General features: G+C 50.1%; 1 protein-coding gene across 3 annotated transcripts; it reads right to left on the bottom strand.

The window, feature by feature from the left end:
- Window positions 1-287: 287 nt before the first annotated feature.
- On the bottom strand, window positions 288-11,366 carry LOC115521256 (aspartyl aminopeptidase). 3 transcript variants are annotated; one of them, XM_030326363.1, is made up of 15 exons: window positions 11,211-11,277; window positions 10,577-10,670; window positions 10,402-10,490; window positions 10,165-10,278; window positions 9,813-9,938; window positions 9,478-9,608; window positions 9,141-9,216; window positions 8,926-9,033; window positions 8,104-8,181; window positions 6,824-6,907; window positions 5,646-5,806; window positions 5,228-5,267; window positions 5,022-5,123; window positions 729-896; window positions 288-422 (listed from the first exon to the last, which is right to left on the bottom strand). In XM_030326363.1, the coding sequence occupies exons 2-15, from the start codon at window positions 10,662-10,664 to the stop codon at window positions 372-374; spliced, it is 1,416 nt and encodes a 471-aa protein (XP_030182223.1). In that variant the 5' UTR covers window positions 10,665-10,670; window positions 11,211-11,277; the 3' UTR covers window positions 288-371. The 3 variants fall into 3 exon arrangements, with proteins under 3 accessions (XP_030182223.1, XP_030182224.1, XP_030182221.1); XM_030326364.1 differs by lacking the exon at window positions 11,211-11,277 and adding an exon at window positions 10,797-10,868; XM_030326361.2 differs by lacking the exon at window positions 11,211-11,277 and adding an exon at window positions 11,290-11,366 and having other exon boundaries at window positions 295-422.
- Between the last annotated feature and the right edge of the window lie 8,710 nt (window positions 11,367-20,076).

Below are 20,076 nucleotides of genomic sequence, written 5' to 3' on the forward strand. Positions count from 1 at the left end.
CGGAGATGGGCTCCTGGACTCTTCCGGTAATGGAAGACCATTGAGGCTGCTTCCCAGAAGGGAGGAGTAGGGATGGGAGAAGAACCTTCCAATTGTGGACCCACCTACCTGTCACCCACTTCAGGCACGGGCTTAAGGAAAAGAGATTCGAGATCAGGCCTCCAGCTCCCAGGAGCTGCGCCCCCACCCCCACCTGCCCCCTACCTCCCCCTCTGTTCTGGTTCTAGTGGTTCAGGCCAGATTCAACTCCCACCCCTCCAGCCTCCAAATGAGCACAACAGAATGCATCTGAGTGAAAAATCCACTTTAATAATCCAGCTTCAGCTCAGCTGACAACTTCTCAAGTGCAAGAGAAGTCTTTCCAAGAGGCCTCAATCCACTAAGAGGTTACGGCTCAGAGAAGGGAACAGCTCAAAGAAGCCCTAAAACGGAGAGCAACAAGGGATTTGGAATCAGTGCAGACCAGATGGGGGGGCCCTGCTCCCGCCAACACAGGCCCAGCCAGAGAGACACAGGTCCTTGACCCACACATGACAACTGCCCCCGTCTTCCCATCTCTCGTCCCCACTCTATCCTCTGATTATCCTCTGGGGGCTGATCGGGGCCCCTGTGTCTCAAGAAGAATGGGCACCCTTCCTTTCCTACAGGGTAGCATGGAGCCCCAGCAACCAATCCAGGCACCAGAGGAGGAGCCCAGCCACCATGATGATGGATGAGGTGGGAGTCACCTTGAAGAGGGTGAGGGTCTGGAGCACTCCTGAGGTGCAGGCGGTCTCCCGGATGGAGTGCATGGCCAGCTGGGGGCTGCCTAAATCCAGTACTCGCAGCCCCAGCCGAGAAGCCAAGATAGGTCCAATGGTGGTTCCACAGGGAGAGTCATTCCGCACCATGAGATCCTAGGGAGAGGAGGACAGGTTCATGAACAACAGGTAGTGTCTGCTCATTAAGCCCAAACAGGAAGTCATCTTAGAACTGCAGGACTGAAAGGGGCCCTGGCAGAGGGCCCACTTCTGCCCCCTCAGAGAGTAGATGTGACCAGAATAAAGATAGCCTACATTAAATGGCAAGCCCAAAGGACAGTATATTCTGAATTGGTCCTACTCTCTCCATCTGAACTACTGCCACCCTAATTCCAGCCACCTTCCTTTCCATTAAGATTCCTTCCTCCACATAGCAGGCAGGGGAATTAAAAAAACAAAATGTACCCTTTGTATCAACGTCTTGCTTAGCACACACTCACTTCCTGTACCCATACACACACAAAGAACAATCACTCTGTAGTTTTAGTGTTTTTAGAAATATTGCTATTGGCATTCTGAATTTCTTTACATTCTGATAAAATTAAATTAAATAAGAAGGGGCACGTGGTCGGTTCAGTCGGTTAAACATCCGACTTTGGCTCAGGTCATGCATGATCTCATGGTTTGTGAGTTCGAGCCCTGCATCGGGCTGTCTGCTGTGAGCAGAGCCTGTTTCTGATCCTCTGTTCCCCCCTCTTCTCTCTGCCCCTTCCCTGCTCACACTTTCTCTCTCAAAAATAAACATTTAAAAAAAATAAATAAGTAAATAAGAAAATCATAGTATGTTCAAAATTAAGATTTTTAGTATAAGGGAAAACAGGATTATAAAATCAGATAAATTAAGCAGTAACTATTACTTCTTACATAAGTATAGTATTAATTCATGGTTTGCAAAAAATATGTATATTTTTCTAACTATGTCTACAGAAATGACCCCAAAGCACCCCCCTCCGCCCCCACTCCTCAAGAACAATGGACACTCATGGTGCCAGACAATGGTCTCTAAAACCATCATCCATGTCTGGGGAGAGAAATGAACAAGATGAGCCTGCAATTTCTTGTTATGCAAAAAGTAAGACAACTTTCGAGAGTCCTGTCAAAGGACACATGTCAACAGGGTTCCCACTGGTCAAAGTTATGATAATCCGAGGGTGAAAGTAAATGGCTACAGGGGCGCCTGGGTGGCTCGGTCGGTTAAGCGTCTGACTTCGGCTCAGGTCATGATCTCACGGTCCGTGAGTTCGAGCCCCGCGTTGGGCTCTGTGCTGACTGCTCAGAGCCTGGAGCCTGTTTCAGATTCTGTGTCTCCCTCTCTCTCTGCCCCTCCCCTGTTCACGCTCTGTCTCTGTCTCAAAAATAAACGTTAAAAAATTTTTGAAAAAAAAAAAAAAAAGAAAGTAAATGGCTACAGTGCTTCGGGTCACAACGAACCAATGAAACCCTTGATTTAATGACAGAAACGGAAAAGGAAAAAAGCCCCTTATCTGTCACCATGTAAGGTGGCTATTAACACAGCTCGCCTTGAAAACTGATTAGTAAAGGGAATTAGCATTTATCCCGTCTTTCCACCAGAAACCCTATTGCATGATAACCAAATAGCCCTGGCTGATGGGGAGAAAAGTTCTGCTTCCCAGAACAGCAGCTAATCTATGCAGAAGGGATTATGCGTGGAAAAGGGATGAATTGGGGGAACGAATTTAGTGACTTCAGCAAGGATTATTGACTGGTGTCAAAACCATCATGTGTCTGGTTGTTAGGGAACTCATCACTTGCACAGGGTACTGTCCAGCCAAAGGAGGAAAACCCCCATATGACAGAGGGGAAGGAGGGCACCCCAATGCATTGCATCACTAAGGGCGGGGCGCCCAGATAACACAAGTATGATGCAACATGAGGAACCCACCAGTCATGACTTCTGGCTAAAAATGTGTCATCTGCTAAGCCTTTAGGTATGAATTCCAATCAACAGGAAATGCAGGACCTACAGGCACCAGCTAAACACCACCAAGAGGAAGCAATCAGACAAATTCAGCAAGTGGGAAATCCTGTGGGATGATGAGCCTTGTTTCTTCAACAATATTTTATTTTTTTAAGTCAATGTTATTTTATTTTTTTAATTTTTTTTTTCAACGTTTTTTTTATTTTATTTATTTTTGGGACAGAGAGAGACAGAGCATGAACAGGGGAGGGGCAGAGAGAGAGGGAGACACAGAATCGGAAACAGGCTCCAGGCTCCGAGCCATCAGCCCAGAGCCTGACGCGGGGCTCGAACTCACGGACCGCGAGATCGTGACCTGGCTGAAGTCGGACGCTTAACCGACTGCGCCACCCAGGCGCCCCAAGTCAATGTTATTTTAAAAGGGGGGTGGTGAGGGCTGCACTACGTTATGAGACATTTAAGCAACATATCAACCAGACATAATGCGGTCCTGAACTGGATACTAAGGTGGGACAAATGTCTGTAAAGAATATTTGGGGGAAAGGTGCCAGGGTGACTCAATTGGTTAAGTCTCCGACTTCAGCTCAGGTCATGATCTCATGAGTTTGTGAGTCTGAGCCCTACATCGGGCTCTGCACTGACAGTGTGGAGCCTGCTTGGGATTCTCTCTCTGCCCCTCCCCCACTTGAGCTCCCTCTCTCTCTCTCAAAACAAAGAATATTTTGGGGATAACTAGGGAAAACTGAAAATGATCTGGAGGTGACTGGCTGGTTCAGTTGGTAGAGCATGTGACTCTTTATCTTGGGGTCATGAATTTATTATTTTTTTAATTAAAAATTTTTTAGTGTTTTTTTATTTATTTTTGAGAGACAGAACATGAGCAGGGGAGGGGGAGAGAGAGAGGAAGACACAGAGTCTGAAGCAGGCTCCAGGCTCTGAACTGTTAGCACAGATCTTGAAGTGGGGCTCGAACTCACGAACCGTGAGATCATGACCTGAGCTGAGGTCAGACGCTTAACCGATTGAGCCACCCAGGGGCCCCTTGGGGTCGTGAATTTAAGCACACTGGGTGTAAAGCTTACTTTTAAAAAAATGATCTGTGCATTAGATACAAATTTATTGAAACAAAAATTTACTGAAATGAAAAGGTAAAGAATACGGAGTGAAGAGAAAACAAGAAATATATCCAATACCATTCCATTTTGTAAAAAAATATGTGTTAAGTATATGCATAGAAAAAAATCTGGAAGAATATACACAAATCTCTGTGGATTAACATTTTGTTTCTTTTTGTATTTCCTAATTTTCTGAAGGACACATGTCCTGCTTCTGCTGTAAGTTATTAAAGAAAATTCCTCCAATGTCGTCTCACTGCCTTAGCAGAAAATGCAAACCCCCTTCCGTGGCCTAGAAGGCCCTATAAAGCTGGCCTGGGCAGGCCTCTCTCCCTGCAACTCTGGTTCTCACCCCAGCTCTATCACTGGGGCTCTGTCTCTTCCTGACAGACCAAGCTCGCTCCTGTCCCCGCCTCCCCCCAGGGCCTTTGCACTCATTCCCTTTGGCTGGGATGCTCTTTCTGCAGACTCACCCGCGCCTCTTTCTGGTAGTTAAGTCCCAGCTCAAAGTGTCACCTCCTCAAAGAGGCTTCCCTAAGAGTGGAACTACTCAGGTCTACAGGGGACAGGGTGGGGCTGTGCAGCAGAGAGAGCCCTGAGCCGGGAGACAGGATGCCAGGGTCCTGAGTCACCAGGACCTGCTCGCTGCTTGTCACTGGATCACCTGGGCCCCAGTCCCTTAACTCTCTGCTTCTACCTATTTCTGTCGAGATGGGCCACTGCTGAGGCGAGAATGCCGAGGCCGTTAGAGTTCCAGTCTCCCCAGCCCTGAACTTGCCTTATGGAAGCCCCCAGGGTATGTCAGAGAGACACAGGGGGCTGGATGGGAAAAAGGCAGGACTGACCCACCGTGTGCCTCGAGCACTCTGTACCTTCAGTTCTGACAGAAATCCAGGAGAGGCATCGTTATCAGCCCCATTTTACAGGTGTGGAAACTGAGGCTCAGAGAAATGAGGAGACTGGCCCTCAGCGGCAGGACCAGCCCCACAGCAGAGCCAGCACTCATCCCAGCTCCACCTACATCCAAAACCCACTCTTCTCACTCGACTGGAAGCCCATCCACTACAGGTCGGCTACCGGGCCCCCCTCCACTGGGGGGGCCCATCTGCTTATGTCCCCCAACCCCACTCCCTCCATCACATCTTCCCAGGCAGGGCCCGGCCTCACCTGCAGGGGCACCCCAACATTACTGGCCACCTCTCGGATCAGGGCCTCTGAAACTGCATTCGAGGCGTAGCGCTGCTTGCTGTTGACCTTGATCACCGGGCCCTGGAGAGAGGGACACCAGGAAATGAGGGCAAACCACACACGAGTGGCGGGCCCAGAAACAGCCAGGCCTCCCAAGTCCCTAAGGAGAAACAGGACTACCTCACCTTGTGGAATAAGGGCCGGTGGTTCTCCTCATGCTTGTCCCTGCAAGAGGCAGATTAAGGGCCAGGAATGGCAAACAGGAAGTGGGCCTGGCATCACCACCACCTACCCCGTGGAAACATCACTAATGCATCCCAGCGTTCTTCCCCACCCAGCCCGGCAGGACCTAGGAGGCATGTCAGTGTTCCAGGCGACCTCTAGCAACAGAGGGAAAGAAGTTCACAGAGTCTCTTCAACGTACCTGGGAGGGGCATCACATGACTTTGGCCAGTTTGGGCCTTGGAGCAGTCAAGAGGAAGCCGCCACTGACCTTTCCACCAGAAGGAGGAAGGAGGGGAAGGGGGAGGGGCTGGGGCCCAGCGTTAGGTTACCCGCGGGCCGCCAGCTGTGAGGACTACAAGCCTGGCCCGGCGGACTCACAGGTAGTTGGGGTGCACGGCGTGGGCCATGTCTGCGCTGATCATGTAGGACTTGGGGATGGCTTCCTCGAAGGCCGTCAGGTGCTGGGATGAGGCCGAGATCCGGCGCAGCACCAGCTCTGTCAGCAGCGACTGTGCCCCCTGGGCGCTCTCGGACCCCACCTGGTGAGGGCAGAGACTGGCTCTGGGATCGGGGCCTGAGGCAGAGGCCAAGGAGAGGGGCCCAACACCCAGACCGGCCCGGGACCCAACTGATTCAGTGGCTGAGGACTGTGGGATGTTGTCAGCAACGTCCCCAACACCGTGCCACCGAAAGCCTGATGGTGGGCTGGGGCCAAACTAACCCTGAGTCGTCTCTGGGGCAGCGACAGCACTTTCTGTGGGCTTCCTACATTGCCCCCCCCCCCCCTTCTTCCTTCCTCTGACCCTCATGTCTGGGCCTCCTCGCAGATGCCCTATCACACTGGCCAATCTTCTTTTATGCATGTGACAGAGGCGGCTAACTACCCGTGCTAGCTTGCACAACAGAACACCCAAACTGCAGCTAAGCATACAACTACTCAGGTAGAGAGGACATTCCCAGCTTCCCCTGCAGCTAAACGTGGCCATGCCAAGTCCCATGAACACAGACAGTGAGGAACGGCACCTTTGGGTGGTGCCTTAAATGAGCGTACACTCTCCCCTTGCCCTTTCCTCTCCTCCTAACTCAGTACAGACACGATGGCAGGAGCTAGGACAGCCACCCTGGATCCTGAGATGGAAGCCGAGTGCTCAGGATGGCAGAGACCTGTCCTGAACTGCTCACTCTGACCCGTGCAATTATGTGCGAGAGAACAACCCATCTGTTCAGGCTCTGTTGCGTTGTCTAAGACTGCACCTGACACAGGACGCAGAGTAAAGGACCCGCCATGTGCTGAGCCCTGGGACTAACAGATGAAAGGGCAGGGTCCCTGTCCTCGAGACGCTCACCATGTGGCACACACAGAGACAGAGGAGGTATGGTCTCACTACTGAAAGCAGATATATGCTGAGCCAGGGGGACCAGGTGCTAAGAGAGCACAGGCAGTATCTTCCCACCTTTGTGGCTTCCGGAATAGCCCTGGCTTATGGTGGGTACCTGGCACGAGCTGGCTGCAGAAAGCTTCACAGAGGGGACCCTCCACAGAACCCTCTATGTACCTCTTCGTTGTCGTAGAGAGCAATCATGCGCACGTGGGGCTCCGCGGCCAGAGAGGCAGGAGATGCGCAGGAGTCGATCAAAGCCTGTTTGGGGGGTAGGGGGGTATCAAGAGCATCCTCCTCATCCCCCCTTCTTCCATAACCCTCCCCACCAACACCTCGGAGGTTCACACTCCCCGCCTGCCTTCTGTCATCACGGCTGGAGGGAAGTGGGCTGGGGCTTTCACAGGCTTTCATCTCTTGGGGCGCTGCCCAGCATGCGGGAGACCTTTTCAACTGGGCTGGGAGAACCACCCTTTGGGTGTTCTCCTCCCCTACCTTCCTATGCAAAAGGCAGGAGGATGAATAAGCTGGAGGGGAAGAGCTGAGAATCCTGGAAAGTCAAAAGAACCACACAGAGCGTGTAAACTAATTGGCCTCAGTGAAAAGATCAAGGTCCAAAGAGGTGACCAGGTGACCCGGACTCCATCGAGGTGATGCAGCTGGCTGGCTGCAGAAGCTAATACAGGTCCCAGGTCTGGCTCTGGTCTCAAGTTACAGCCCAAAGCCTGTCTCCAAGAACAGGATGGGGAGGGAGGGAGAGGTATGACAAGGGACAGGGCAAGAGGAAAGAAAGAAATAGAACTGACAGGCACCTGGGTGGCTCAGTCGTTAACCATCTGACTTTGGCTCAGGTCGTGATCTCACAGTTTGTGAGTTTGAGTCCCACATCGGGTGAGCACAAGTCCTGCTTCGGGTGAGCCCTGCTTCTCTCTCTCTCCCCCTGTCTCTCTCTGCCTCTTGTGGGATTCTTTTTCTCTCTCTCTGCCCCTTGCTCACTTGTGCCCTCTTTCCCTCTCTCTCTCAAAAAAAAAAAAAAGGAAATAGAACTAACTAGGGTAGAAAGGTGGGGACATCAAGGTGACTGGGAGGAAGACAGACTGCCCCACTGAGACCCCAAGGCACAGACAGAAGGCTGGGTGGGCCTCAGCCTGGAGGGCAGGGGGAGCAGAGGGAGGCGGAGGACATTGCCTTATGAGATGCTAAGGCCTCTCCCTTGGAGCAGAGGCTAACGCAGGGGAGAAGCAGACGGAGCAGGGCGAGGAGGAGACACCATGGTGCCCCGGCCGGCCTCTCAGCCTTCCCCCACCTCAGCCCCTGCCCATGGCCCAGCCAGCACCAGCAGACCGGGGAGGTGGCCAGCGGCCCTCTTCTGACCTGCTAGGACCTGAGGCAGTCCTCCCCACCCCCACTGCTGCTCCTCCTGGTGATGTGCTGCCTGGGGTGCCGCCGCCACTCACCTGCAGGGCACAGAAGCAGCTGTGCAGATTGTCCAGCCGAGGGGCAAAGATGAACTCCTCGTAGGCACCACCCAGGACCTAGAAATACAGGACAGTCAGCCTGCCTTTCCACCCCTCACCCCAACTCACCTGCTTCTCCCTGCTCCCCAACGCCTGAGTGTGAGCGAGCCTCCCTGGCTCTGTGCGCGGCCCCTCCCTGCCCCCTGGCTTAGAGCACTGTGATCTGCCGTGTAGGGCTGAGTGGACGATGGGGAACAGGGCCGGGCAGGAGCTGAGGGATGGGAGGGTGATGTCTATGGTTCCTACCAGTTCCTGTGGGACTAGAAAAGGGAGACGCTGAATGGTCACAAGACAAGCTAAGGAAATAAACAAGAGACCAGCCCGGAAATAGTGCACATTCAAACAGGCCCAAACATCCAAAGACTTCACAATCTCCTACTGTGGGCAACTCAGAGGGGCACGAGGGCAGGCTCCAGAGAAAGGGGTGGGGGAGCACAGCCAGGCCTTCTGCCCTCAGAGGTGTAGGGCCGGTATGGGTCAAAGTACAAGTGACCACCTGCAGCAGAAACCCCTAAGGAGCATGTGGAAGGACTGATTTCCAGGCCCCACCACAGACGTCCAGGTAGGCAGTTCTGGAGCAGGAAAGTGCCCTTTTGAGAACCACTGGCCTGGAGGCAGAGGGGCATGATGACTACTGGAAAGAACAGGGATGAGATGGGAGTAACTGGGGGACCGGCCGACGCGGTGAGTGCTTCAGGGCGCACAGAGGCAGGCTAGGATCCCGGCGATCCCCACTCATGAGTTCCGGCAACCATTCCTCACCGCAGGCTGGGTGTCAGCAAGGCAGAGCTCCATCTCCAAGATATCCTCGGGGCACAGTCCCAGATGGGCACAGAGAAGGGACATGAGGACCGAGTGGTGCCGGTCATCCTGCAGGGCAAAAGGATGTTAGGAGAAGGTCTGCTCTTCCCCTCCTCCCCCTTCTCAGAGAATCAGTCCCTGCCCTACTCCTCCCCATGAGCAGGGGACTCTCTTACAGCAGCACTGAGAGGTCCAGGCTCAGGAGTCCCCTTCTCCAGCTCCTCCTGAACGGCTGTGGCAAGAATGGGGACTCTGTGTGGAGTCACAAGAGGGAAGTGTGGGGAGGGCTGGAGGCATGGCATCCCTGAGCTCCAGCATCTCCCAGTGGGAACTGCCCTTGCCCTGATTCTCAGCTTGCTTTCCAAGTGGCAGAGCAATGAGGGACCTCAGATAGCATCAGCTGGGTCCCAACAGTAGAACCTGGCTGTGGCCACCATTAGGTAGGTAGTGGTGTCCTAGATCCCACCGGGCCCCTTCCCTCACCTGGTGCCACAGCCCTCGCACCAGACTCACAAGTGCATCTCCATGTTGGGCCCGAAGTTCTCGTTGACATTTCGCTGCAGATGGATGGCCAGGTGTGGGATGCGGAGAATGGGCCGGTCCACGTGCACCAGGCGCTGCTCCAGGCGGCCTGAGGTAGGACACTGTGGCCCACCAGGCCAGGTCAGCCCAGGGAACCTCCCAATCACCGTTGGTTAAAACCCCAGACTGACCAACATGGTCCTCAGACCACACTGCCCCGCCACCCCTTCCCTGGGGGGCTCTCCACAGGTACCCTAAAGGAAGGTCACAGTCAATCTTCAGGCAGCTGAAGGTGAGAACCTCCCAGGTCCCACCCCAGTTCCCACCTTGACAATGACTCGTCCGGCCAAGGTCAGGTCCCGGTCAAACCAGGTGCTCCAGATCCCGCCACCATAGGTCTCCACACCAACCTGCTGGAATCCCACCTGGCTGCGGCGGGACCGCCGTTTCACCTGCGTGTGAAGGTGGGGAAGTGAGAGAAGGCTGAACAACATGATGTGGAGAGGAGACAGACTGATCGAGAGCTAGTTAACACAGAGCGAATACTGCTGCAGAGAAGGGCCCGAAGTGTGGAGGAAGGGCGCAACAAGTTTCAGGAATAGACTCCCCAATCTGTACCTCTCCACTTCCTTTTGACCTGTCCCCCCCCCCCCCCCCCCCGCAGCCCCAGTTCCTCACCCGCAGGCAGGGGCTATCCGTGTGGGCCCCAATGAGGCTGAAACCGTTGCCAGGAACATACTGGCCTCCCACAGCAAAAGCGATGATGGTGGAGGAGTTCCTGGTCAGGAAGTACTGGGGGAGGGGTGGGGGGGAAGGGGTGCGGAGATTGAGTTGGATTAGCTAGCCAGCTGGCACAAAGGACTTTGAGCCCCAGCCTAGGAACATGCTTCTCTGCCCCCACCCCACCCCAAGTACCTTGCTCTCTGGCTTGATATCCCAGCTCTCCGTCTCTTTGAGTTCATGGAAGCCAGCCTGGAGGAGGCGGCTGCGGCACTCAGCCACAGCTATAGCGAAAGAAGGCTTTCAGAGCGATGGAAGCGGGTAAGGGGGCACACCGGCCCCACCCTCCTCCCCTGTCCTGGTCACTTACCGTGGAAAGGAGAAGGGCTCCGGTTCACGAACTTGAGGAGTTCCCGGGCCGCGGCCTGCACCGCCTCTTTGCGGGCTCTGCCGGTCATGACCACCTAGGGGAGGGGAGGTGCTCAGACTCCTAACGAGGTTTGGGACCCTAGAGTTATATCATCCAGGCCCCGGGAACCACCTCCTTCCCCAGCCCCATTCTCCCTAAGTGACCGCTGCGAGGTTCAGACCTCTGCTTCCGCCCCTTTCGCTACGGACAGACGCAGATGCCCGGCCAAACCTCGCTCAGCAGAAAGCTCCAGCCCTCCAGCCAAAGTATCACAACCCCAAGGGTGCTCCCCGCCCAGCTCCTCCCAGACGGCCCGCCCCCAATACGAGCTTTAGCCCGGCCCCCTAAATCCTACCCCCACGTGCCCGCCCACCGGGGAAATCCCGGTCGGTTCCAAGCTCTCAGCTCCCAAACGGGCCCCTAAACTCCGGGCGGGCCTGCACCAAGGAGCCAAAGCCCTATTCTCTGGGGAATACCACCCCCCCGTCCCCTCCACCCCCACAGTCTATAGCAGGCCACCCTTTTCCAACCCCAGGAAGACCAGGTCACGGAGGCCGGGCTTTCGGTTTCGCTTTGGGTCGGGCACGGCCCTCACCTCAGAGCGCTGCTGACCTCAGTCCCGAACGGGATCGGAGGGGATCTGAGCTGCAGCTGGGCGGGCCGGAGACACCTACCTGCATAACCCGACGCGTGGGCCGGTGTCCGCTAGCCTGGCTCCGGCTCTCTGCCCGCCCCGCCCCTCGCTAGCCCCCGCCTCCGGGCCCGCCCCTGCCGCGCCGTTTGCTCCGCCGCGCCGTTTGCTCCGCCCCGAGATAGGTCGCGCCGCCAGCCCCGCCCCGCCGACCGCGGTGGGGGCGGGGGCCCTCTGCTGCCCGGGAGGTGCTAGAGCAGCCTCCGAGTCACGCGCCTCGTCGCCTGTCCCAGGTCAGAGAATCTGAGAAAAAACTCGCCCCTGCCGGCTCACCTGGTCCGACGAGTACGGTACAAAGTGCTCTCTCTCACCGCAGGCACCCTGTGGTAATAAAAGCAACATGGCTAGTGTTCATGGAGCGTTCACGATAAGCTTTAGCTTTCCAGTAAGGCTTAACGTGTTACCTCGTTTAATCTTCACAACTGCTTCGTCAACTTTGTACTTTTACTGTCCCCATTTTACACATGAACGAGACGAAATACGGAGGCAAGTACCCTGTCCAGGGCAGTAAATGGCAGAGGTGGGGTTTGAGCCCAGTTAATTTGATTCCAGGGGCCTGGAGCAAGCTACTCTCAGATCGTTTCTCTCGGCCTTTTTCTATGCACCTTGGTGAGTGTAACGTTACACGGCAAGTCCCCTGAGGCCCAGGGAAGTTAATGACTTGCCTAAGATCACACAACTGTTTGGATGCATCTGGAATGACTCATACCTGCACTCTTTCCACTTCTTAAGAGGACAAAATAAACTCCACATGTTCTTGGAGGCAATCCCAGTTTTCACATGTCAAGAGTGGTAAGCCACAATTTAAAAAACCAAGGTGCCCACCTAGTCATAGATTCTGATCAGGACTGTTGGTGGCCCCTAGGTACAAAACAGGGCCCAGCACTCAGCGGTGTTAACACTCTAGGGATTACAGGTGAGCAAGCTGCCCTTTATATACTGGGGTAGGAATGGGCCAGGGGAGTGGTCGGAAAGGCCCCGCAGTCTTCAATTCACAGAAGTAGGTATTGCGGGGGAGTGTTCAAGAATATACAGGGGGTGGGGTAAATTCATGGCATTCCCTGTTTATTGAAATGTATAGTTTTTGTGCTGAGAGTGTCATGGAAAGAACATTCTTTTCCTCTGAGAGCCAGAGGCTGGTTAGTGGGGGACACATTCGCGGACAGTGACAAGAACAGAAACGGGTGCAATGTATAAGGGAAGGAAATTTAACAAAAAATTTGTAATGCTCTTCTGAGTACAAGAAAAAAAAAAAGTACATGCTAATGTGAGAAATTCAAATAACACCAAAATGGGTAACTTAGAAAGTGAAAGTAAACATTTTGATAAATTGAACATCTATTCTTGATAAAAAAAAAAAAAAACCCAAATGAAATCCTCTTAAGAAACCAGAAAGAGGCAGGCGCGGGCGTTGGGCGTCTGACTTCCCCTCAGGTCATGATCTCGAGTTTCAGTCAGTGGGTTCGAACCCCGCCTCCGTCTCTAGGCTGACAGCTCAGAGCCTGGAGCCTGGTTTGGATTCTGGTATTGTGTGTCTCCTTCTCTCTCTGCCCCTCCGCTGCTTGTGCTCTGTCTCTCTCTCTCAAAAATAAATAAGCTTAAAAAAAAGAAAGAAACCAGAAAGGAAGGATAAAGACTATCTACCAGAAATCTACAGTAGAAATTAGTGGGGAAATACAGAAGTGCTCCTGTTCAAGTCAGAAGTAAGACACTGGTGAGCTATTACTGCTGGCAGTCAATGTGGATCTGCAGTGAGAGCCAGTGCCACAAAGCAAAATAAACAACTATAAATATGGAAAAGTAAATTTTCTCGTTATTATAGATTACTTGATTACCTAGAACCTCCAAGAAAATAAGCTGATAAGCTATTTGAACGGGTAGCAGGAGTGACCTGATTTTGAACATCATCAGCTTTCCTGTGCAATAATCAACTAGAAAATATACTAGTAAAACGGTCCTATTTACAAGAACAAGAAATACTATTAAATTCCTAAGAATGAGTATGAGATACTCAGTCTCACTGTAATCTGGGAAATGCAAGCTAAAAATGAGGTGCCATTTTTGATTTGTCATATTAGCAAAGTAACGTCAAGTGTTGGAGAAGACTTGGGGTAACGCATGCCTTTATACCCAATTTCTGTGATGTAAACTCTCCCAGTGGCTCGTTCCAAGCTGCCAGCATGAACTGAATGTGGAGTTAGGAAGAGATGCACAAAAGCAGGGCATTGTATAGATTTGTACCATACAGATATAATGGACATAAATAAACTCAAGAGCATAGATTGAGGGGTGCCTGGCTAGGTCCGTCAGAGGAGCATGTGACTCTTGATCTTGGGGTCGTGAGTTCAAGCCCCATGTTGGGTGTAGAGATTGCTTACATAAATAAATAAATAAACTTTAAAAAAGGAGCACAGATTGATAATAAAATAGCTAAGAAGGTGATGATTTTTGAGTATTTATTATATGTTTGCAATATAATTTATTAAGAGTGCATAATTGAATTTTTTAATGATTTCTATGTTTAATGGCAGGATCACAAAATTCCTGGACATTTGATAATCATTTCTCATGAGCTGATCCAAGTCAGCTCTAGCACACAACTTCTCTCAGACTCTACGTCTTTGTTCCTCACAGTGTGATTTTTGACCAGCAGCATCTACAATTCTAGGGAACTTTCTAGAAATGCAGAATGACAGAGCTCACCCCAAACCTATCAAATCATAATCTGCATGTTAACAAGATCCCTAGCTAGTCTGTATGCGAATTCAAGTTTGAGACACGTTGTTTTAAACCGCTGTGTGGTAGTAAAAAGCAATGAGGTCAGGGATACCTGGGTGGCTCAGTCGGTTAAGTGCCCGACTTCGGCTCAGGTCATGATCTCACGATTCGTGGGTTCGAGCCCTGCATCGGGCTCTGTGCTGACAGCTCGGAGCCTGGAGCCTGTTTCTTATTCTGTGTCTCCCTCTCTCTCTGCCCCTCCCCAGCTCATGCTGTCTGTCTCTGTCTCTCAAAAATAAATAAATGTAAAAAAATAAAAAATTTAAAAAAGCAATGAGGTCATGCTTGTCATGTATTATCATAGAAAAAATTTCTGAATATACTGAATGAAAAAAAGGCAATTTCCAGAACAACACTTACACGGCAAGAGCATTTAGGTAAAATTCACATAATGAGCTAAATGTCTAGATTTTATATGCATATACATGTAAGTGCGTGGAAACAGGTTTGGAGGGAGAATGGAATGGCATTAGTTAGGAAATGGGAGGGTCAAGGGGGGGGACCTTAGCGATCCAAAAAGAGTTTCTGAGAATCATTCTTGCCCTCAGCCTGCTGAGAAAATCTTCCTGACTAGTCCTTAGCTGATGTTTAAAATGCTACCATCATTCATTTCTGTTTGGCTGAACAACTTTTATCTTACTTTATTATTTTTTTAAATGTTTACTTATTTTTGAGAGAGAGAAAGAGAGAGAGCATGAGCAGGGGAGGAGCAGAGAGAATGGGAGACACAAAATCTGAAGCAGGCTCTGACAGCTGACAGACAGCTGACAGCTCAGAGCCTGACCCGGGGCTTGAACCCACCAATGAAGAGGTTATGACCCGAGTCCCACGAACGAAGAGGTCATGACTTGAGCCCAAGTCAGATGCTTAACCGACTAAGCCACCCAGGTGCTCCATTGGCTGAACAACTTTTAAAGAGCAAATACCTGGAAGTTATCATAGCAATTAGTCACACACTCTTCAGCGTGTGTCCATTGGTTATATGTATCCTTTCTGACTCCTCTGTTTGTGAGAGAAGCTTTCTAAGTAGTAATTTGTCACATAATTGTTAAGTCTGCTTTGAGATACAGAAGACCAAAGCAATGTAAGGGAGAAAAGGCGTGGTGTGTGTGTGTGTGTGTGTGTGTGTGTGTGTGTGTGTGTCTGTACTGTCCCTGTTTGCTAAAATGATCTTGATTTCCTGATTCTAAGACAGACCTGGGTGTCTCATTGATATCTTGGTTGTTTAAATGTATGAATAATTTGCTTCTGGGCATAATGATAGGAGCATACATAGGACACAGTACAATATGTCCTCTCACAGTGTTGTTGGAAGGACATTTTCGTTTCCAGCACAAGTCTTCTGCTCAAGTTCTCTTTTCCATGCAAGACTCAACGGATTAAGAACTACAAATCCCAGGATGCCTTGAGGTGAGTCACTTCGGTAAGATTGAAATTTTCAACCAATTACGTTCTAGGAGGGAGGCTTTAAAAAGTAGTTTGTATGGTTAAAAAGAATGCAGCACCTCTATAGGTACTGATAGGGAACAATTTCCAAGATATACTAAGGGAAAAACAAGGTGCAGAATAGCAGTTATGGTATGTTCTGTTTGTGTATAAACACACACACACATACACGCCTTCTTATATGTTTAAAAGCAGTCACAAGAAAATAGTGACTCTGGGAAAGAGAAATTTTGGCTAAGGGTCTGTGGTAGGAGGAACGTTTCTTTTTTCCTATAAGTCCTTTTGTATGTTTTGAATTTTTTTCTACATACACATATTACCCACTTTTAAAATGAAATAAGTAAATTTAAAAAAACAGATGGAAAGATGATCTTTAAGTACTTTTTGTGACCATCTTGTTTTCTTCTGTACCCTGATTGAGTTAGTGAGCAATTTGTTAGTTAACACTTAACCCTAAAATCTTCAGTTTAAAAATGCCCATGTAATCGCCTCTGTGGCTCAGTCGGTTAAGCATCTGACTTCGGCTCAGGTCATGATCTCGCAGTCTGTGAGTTCAAGCCCCGTGTCGGGCTCTGTGCTGACAGCTCAGAGCATGGAGCCTGCTTCAGATTCTGTCTCCTTCTCTCTCCTCACCTCCCCCACTCACACTCTGTCTCTCTCTCTCAAAAATAAATAAACATTTAAAAAAAATTTTAAAATACCCATGTAAAACTGTATTACTTCTTTTTATTTTTAAAAAATTTTTAATGTTTATTTTTGAGAGAGAGTGAGACAGAGCGTGAATGGGGAAGGGCCAGAGAGAGGGAGACACAGACTCTGAAGCAGGTTCCAGGCTCTGAGGTCAGCACAGAGCCCGACGCGGGGCTGGAACCACGAACCGTGAGAACATGACCTGAGCTGAGGTCGGACACCCAACCGACTGAGCCACCCAGGCGCCCCTGTATTACTTCTGATATAGAAATTGTGTCTACATTTGGAAGGAGGTGTGGATAGAATGTTTCTTTTGATGTTGATGATATTTAAACAAAAAATAGGGGCAACTGGGTGGCTCGGTTGGTTTAAGTGTCCTAAGCATCTGACTTCTGATCTCGGCTCAGGTCATGATCTCACATGTGATCATGTTGAGTTTGAGCCCCACATCGGGTTCCAGCATAATTCACTCAGTTGTCTTAATCATGCCTGTGCCCTGCCACTGCATTTGCTTACTTGCCTGGCAAACACCCAGCCCTGACTGCACCGAGATCACCTGCTCCATGTCTGCATCTGGCACCTTGTAGAGATACAATAAATACCCAATGAATGAGATTTAAAAAAAATTATTCATTGTTAAAATTGGCCCCCAGAGAATACTCCCCAGCATTTAAAAGGAACAAAGTATTGAAAACTGCAACAACTTGATTGGATCTCATGGATGTTATGCTAAGCGGGGGAAAAAAATGACCAAATTATAGGCATGGAGAGGGAATTAGTGGTTGCTACGGGACAGGCGTGATTCTAAAGGGGTAGCACAAGGAACATCTTTGTGGTGGCACAATGGTCCTGTATCTTGATTAGGGCAGTGGTTGCATGCCTCTACGCATGTGATAAAATGAGGGTTGCCAGCTAACATACAGGACACCCAATTAAATTTGCATTTCAGATAAAGAATAATTTCTTAGTATAAGTATGTCCCAAATGTTGCATGGGATATACTTACACTAAAAAAAAAAAAATTAACCGAGTATCCTTTATCTTTACTTGTCAAATCTGGCACTCCTAGGTAATAGGGCATAGAAATATACACACACCTTTTGCCAATGTCACTTGCCTGATTGTGATATTATCCTGTCGTTATGTAAGATGTGACCATTGAGAAAAGTGGGTTAAAGGTACACAGGCCCTCTCTGTGCTATTTTAGCAACCTCCTGTGAATGATAATTATTTCAAAATTAAAAAGTTTTTTAAGTGGCCCTTGAAAGAAAACCAACGGCTCTTGTGGGTAATAAAAACAGAGCTAGAGGAAGCACAGGCTATTAACCAGCCAAGAAGTTTTATGGAGCATTGTAAAACTGGCACTTCACAAAGGTCTTAAGATGTATCCCCTTTCAAATGTCAATGATCTCATGTAGTTATTGACGGTATAACAAAGTGGTTGTGCACGGGGGCTTGGGATTACACATACCTGGGTTTAAGTTCTGGCCCCTCCATTGATTAGCTGTGAGCCTTGTTTGCCTGAAGTGCTGGAACCAGCTCACACCCCTATGTCTTTCCAACTCCACATTCAGTGACATCGGGCTGGTAGCTTGAAACCAACCCGGGAGTATTTACACTACCGAGATTGACAAACACTATGAATCAGGGCTTTTTTTTTTTTTTTTTTTTTTAGTTTCAAAGAGCTTATTAACCATTTACCATCATACCATAGACTTTGAGCCTCAGTTTATGCATCTGTAAAATGTGGAAAGACATCCGTAATGACTGCCTGATGTCAGGAAGAGTAAATGAGATCCTTAAATGAGACCCATCATGTTATGAGGGCTAAACAGTGCCTGTAGGGTGCTTATCATTAAGTGTATCAAATCGGCAGTGAACACTATATGTTACTATTTGTTCTTGTTTCTTTCATATTAAGCTGTGAGCAACTTGAGGGCACGGTTATGCCTTCCTTATCTTGGTATCTTTAGCGACGGGCTCAGGGCCTGAAACACAGCAAGTGCTAAATAAATGTTCGCTAAATTAAGGAGTAAATGGCATATAATAGCGACTCAAGGTTCTATACCTCCAGAAAATGTGCATTTTATCAGAGGCTTTTTGGGGCACACTTCTTGATCTTGCAACATGGAGATGTTCAGGCCCCGCGGCGGGCTTGCAGGGAGGGTTGGGGAGCACCCATACCCCCCAGGATGATGTCTGCTTTTACAGGCCCGGCTCTGGCCACCAAGGCAGCGATCCTGGCATATACCCCCAGGTGACAGGGACAGGCTCTCACCTCTCCTTCCTCCTGGAGCCAAGATGGGGCATTTCTGGCTCTGAGCCTGTCTGACTAGAGGTCATTTAATCCTCGCTGGATTTGTCCTGTTTATTTTAGTGAACAGGGCTGTTTACTTTCTGTTTGTATTTCTAGGGGTGGCTTGCTCATTTTGCTTCCCTTTTATTTACTTTTTGCAAGCACTTGGGTTTGAGTAAATATGTCTATAAAGTTCCAGGGACTGGGTTATTCTGTGTCTGGTATTTTAATGGCTTTTAAACAGTGTCTGCTCAGGTAAGCATTTTATAGATGGATCGAAAAGATAGAGAATTCTTTTCTCAGTGGCCTCTGATTCCTTCCAAGCTGACAGCCAGCCACTAGCAGCCTATGAATCATGGCTTCTCATCAGTAATAAAAATATCAAAACCAACACCCATCTTGGACGGAGAAACTGACCCAGGCTGGTCAGCTGGACTGGGGAACTATAGTAGGTATTTAAACACCAGGGCAGTGCTTAGGGTAAAAATTACCTAGGGTGTTTTTGAAAATGCAGATTCATGAGCCCTATACTCGAGAACTCTGCTTTGGAAGGTTTGGGCTGAGGCTCAGGAATGTGTGTTTTTATCTCGTGCTGCAAATTCTATCCTTAGATCACCCTGAGAAACACAGTTCAGATTCTCAAAAATACTGCGGCCGACGGGGGAGCTGCCGTTAAGCTCAGTGCCTTGTGGGCCCACACAGAGAGAAACTGGGGGACCAGACAGGGATGTTTGTAATGATCCCATCAACAATTAGCACCCTCCGCCTCCAAAGCTAGCCAGGAGAGGACGAGGAGTATTATTCTGATAAGCCTCTTGCTCAAGGTCTAATTTGTCAGCAATTCGAGGGCAGGGGCCATATCTCCCGCATCTTATCACCCCCCACAATGCCCAGGACAAAGTTCGGCTTACAGGTTGGCGATCTGCTCTGGCTGGGACTCTCCCACCCAAGACAGACCTAGAAGGCAGGCCTGGTTACCTCAGGGTAGCTTGGGAGCCAGTTGTTGGCAATGGACGAGGCAGAGAGGCTGATCGCCATGGTCACCTGCTCACCTCCTCCTGAGCCGGGCCAGGTCTGTCATAGGCTGGATAGAGACCTGGGGGAGGGGGGAGGGCAGCGGGAGTCCCTACTGCCTCTTCTGCCAGCTCCTCCCCTCGCCTCTGCCCCTCTGCAGCAATTCACTGGGTCCTCAGTCCCTGTCCCCATAGGGCCCATTGTGACATCATCAATGCAAGTTGAAACAGTAATGCCCTCACAGCGCCAAGCCTCAGGCTAACCAAGAGCGCCCGACGTCTAAACAATGACTCCTGACCTGGGCATGGGAGGGTCCTGCGTCCCAAGAAGCTACAAACAGACTTTCTTCTCTGCTTGAGGGATTCCGCTCTCATTCTCTCTCTGGTCCCCTTTGTTTCCCTTCCCAGGTCCGTGTGCTTAATTATTTCATTTTCACGTGTTTACTTGTTTATCCCATTTCCCGACCAGAAAGTCAGCTCCAGGAGGGCATGGCCCACATCTGCTTTTCACTGCTGAATCCCTGGTGCTCAGCACAGTGCCTGATAC

This window comes from Lynx canadensis, chromosome C1, assembly GCF_007474595.2.
Source record: "Lynx canadensis isolate LIC74 chromosome C1, mLynCan4.pri.v2, whole genome shotgun sequence".
NCBI lineage: Eukaryota > Metazoa > Chordata > Mammalia > Carnivora > Felidae > Lynx > Lynx canadensis.